We start from the raw sequence: 2667 nt of genomic DNA on the forward strand, positions 1-2667 counted from the left end.
CAGGAATTTGAGTCTCTAATTTTGGGTTCCTGGTGTTTCTCATCTCCTAGCTAGATGGGATGAGCTCTAGAGAAATTTCTTCCTCTCTTACCCTTTTTCTTTTGGTCACCAGCAAATCTCTGCTGGACATGCCTTATTTAAGGTCCAAAAATATGCTTACCAACACCAACAGTCAGACAAGGTTCAGGGTAGCTGGAATATGACTGCAGAAGCGAGTGATTGAGCCGCTGCCTAGTTCATGAGTCATAGCAGCACATCAGACACTCGTCACTCAGCCCTACAGCCATAGAGTAGGTCCAGAGATCTGATTCTCTGGTGTCACAGAAAGGACAGTTTTTTCCCCTTCCCAAATGAAAGGCCAGCAAACAGACATTTTTTGTAGCCCGTACTAAGAAAGCTGATAGGAATGGGGAAGGACAGCCCCTTTTTTATGCCACCAACACCTTTAGGTTTTGTGCGAGGGAGGGAGTGCGTGCAGCTATAGGGCTGAGCCTGTGCCCCATGTGGGGAGCACAGGCCTGCTCACACTGATCTGTTTTCTCTCTCCTTCCTCCTTACTTTGCTGTGTCTCCAGTGAGACCCTTCCAGTGGAGTACATGGGTGGGAAGCCCCTCTGCATGAACCAGTACTACCAGATCCTCTCCTCCTGCCGCATTCCCGGGCCCAAGCGGGACTCCATTGTCAACTATGCCAAAGGCAAAAAGCAGTCCAGACACATCACAGTGGTTCACAACTTCCAGGTAGGGGAGCTGCTGGGCTTTCAAGATTTGTTGAGATGCAGCTGTCCCTTTCACTAGCTGTTATCCAGAGGGAAGGGAATAACAAAGTCTCTGCCCACAAGCTTTGCCTCACCAGGGATTTGTTCCTGCTCCCTTTATCCCCTTTGCCTAGCTACAGAATTGACATGGGTAAGCAACAGACTAGAGGCAGAAAAATGCTGTCTTCTGCTGTTTCTTGTCCCTGCAATTCCTGTCTCCCAAAGATCATGTCTGCAATTGGAAACTGAAAGAGGAAATTGGATAACAAACACTCCCACTGCAGCTTAGTCTCAGAAACAGGAATTCCTCATTGGCCCTTGTTACTATGGCTTCATAAAACCAGGACTGTATTTATGCCCTGCAAGGGAAGCTGGACTTGGGTCTCTCAATTCTGAGCATCCTTCAAAGGTCTTGCAAGCTAAGTTCTTAGGCCAGGTCTTACCTTCTCAAAGTAGCTGTTCCTGGTTTCTGGGGTTGGACAATAATGATCTCTCATGTTCTGTCTCTGTCTTTGCCTGCTCTTCTCACCTTCAGTTCTTTGAGCTGGATGTTTACAACAGTGATGGATCTCCCCTTACTGCTGACCAGCTCTTCATTCAGCTGGAGAAGATTTGGAACACCTCCCTCCAAACAAACAAAGAACCTATTGGGATCCTCACCACCAATCACCGAAACAGCTGGGCAAAAGCCTACAACAACCTCCTGAAAGGTCTGTAGAGCCCCTAATACACAAGTGTTAATAAACACTGCAGATCCTTGAACAACAAACCTCACCACTGTGCTCTGCTCAGTTCTTTCCTCTGGAAGCTTGTTTTGGACACATAACATGAGCTTTCCACCTTAAAGAAACAACCATTACAATCTATTGTAATTTTTGGGTTGGAAGGTACAGATTCAAAGTGTGAAGTGTAGTGAAATCCCAGAGTTTTTTGCCTTGCAATGGAGAGGATGTAAGAAAAGTGAAAAAAGGAGGGTGAATGCAGCACGTTCACACCTGTAACAACCCAGCTGGCTGCAATTTTAATAGCTGTGGACACCCCCAGTGAGGTACAGTGGGAACCCAACACTGCGTCCTTCAAACCCACTCTTTCAAATTTCAATCTCCTTCCAATGACACAACTCCCTCTCTTACTCATGGTTCATTTCTCTCACAGATAAGACCAACAAGGAATCCGTGCGTGCGATTCAGAAGAGCATCTGCACCGTGTGCCTGGATGCCCCCATGCCCCGGGTGTCCGAGGACATCTACAAAAGCCGCGTGGCCGCGCAGATGCTGCACGGTGGCGGCAGCCGCTTGAACAGCGGCAACCGATGGTTCGACAAAACCCTGCAGGTAAGAGCTAATGCTCTAAAGGTGCTGAAGAGATGGCTCTGGAAATGTTTCCTGAGAGTAAAAAGTCAAAAAAAATCCCAGGAACCTTTTGCAGGCAAGGTTCTCATGTCAAGAGAGTGGAAAAACAAGGGAGACAAGGAGTGGTGTCTGACAGCATGAGATCCTGTGGTTCCCCCTGCAGTCACCAGCATTCACTGCTGCCTCAGGGACTTGTTTCTTTTCTGCCTCTGCCCAAGTTTATTCAGTGCAGCAAGTCTTTGTGTTCCTTACAAATCAATTTTCTGCCTGCGGTGAACAATGCCTCCTCTGCTCGGAGGCAGCCCAAACGATGGGAGGTCTGTTCCTTGGATCTCCTCCAGGCTTGTCACTTTTCCTGGTTCTGCCAGAAGCTGCCCAATGGCATTTTGTTTTGTATTTTGAAACATGCAACTGCCACCCCACAGCATCCCTCTGATCTCTTCTCCATTCAGTCTTGTCAAGATCCTTCAATAGCAGCTGCTGTTGGAGCTTTTCCTTCATTAGTTGGTATATCCTGGCTTGCAGATTGTAGCAATGGTGCTTTAGAGGACTCTTCTT

At 47.7% G+C, this 2667-nt stretch overlaps 1 protein-coding gene across 3 annotated transcripts in view; it reads left to right on the forward strand.

Moving 5' to 3' along the window:
- Positions 1-2667, forward strand: part of CRAT (carnitine O-acetyltransferase) — a 15852-nt gene that overhangs the window by 6511 nt on the left and 6674 nt on the right. For all 3 annotated transcript variants that reach the window (XM_008642231.2, XM_017745569.1, XM_017745568.1), the window contains 3 exons: positions 575-740; positions 1293-1467; positions 1913-2091. In XM_008642231.2, the coding sequence (XP_008640453.1) occupies positions 575-740; positions 1293-1467; positions 1913-2091 (520 nt within the window). The remainder of the gene's footprint in view (positions 1-574; positions 741-1292; positions 1468-1912; positions 2092-2667) is intronic.

This window comes from Corvus brachyrhynchos, unplaced genomic scaffold (genome assembly GCF_000691975.1).
Source record: "Corvus brachyrhynchos isolate BGI_N302 unplaced genomic scaffold, ASM69197v1 scaffold59, whole genome shotgun sequence".
Taxonomy (NCBI): domain Eukaryota; kingdom Metazoa; phylum Chordata; class Aves; order Passeriformes; family Corvidae; genus Corvus; species Corvus brachyrhynchos.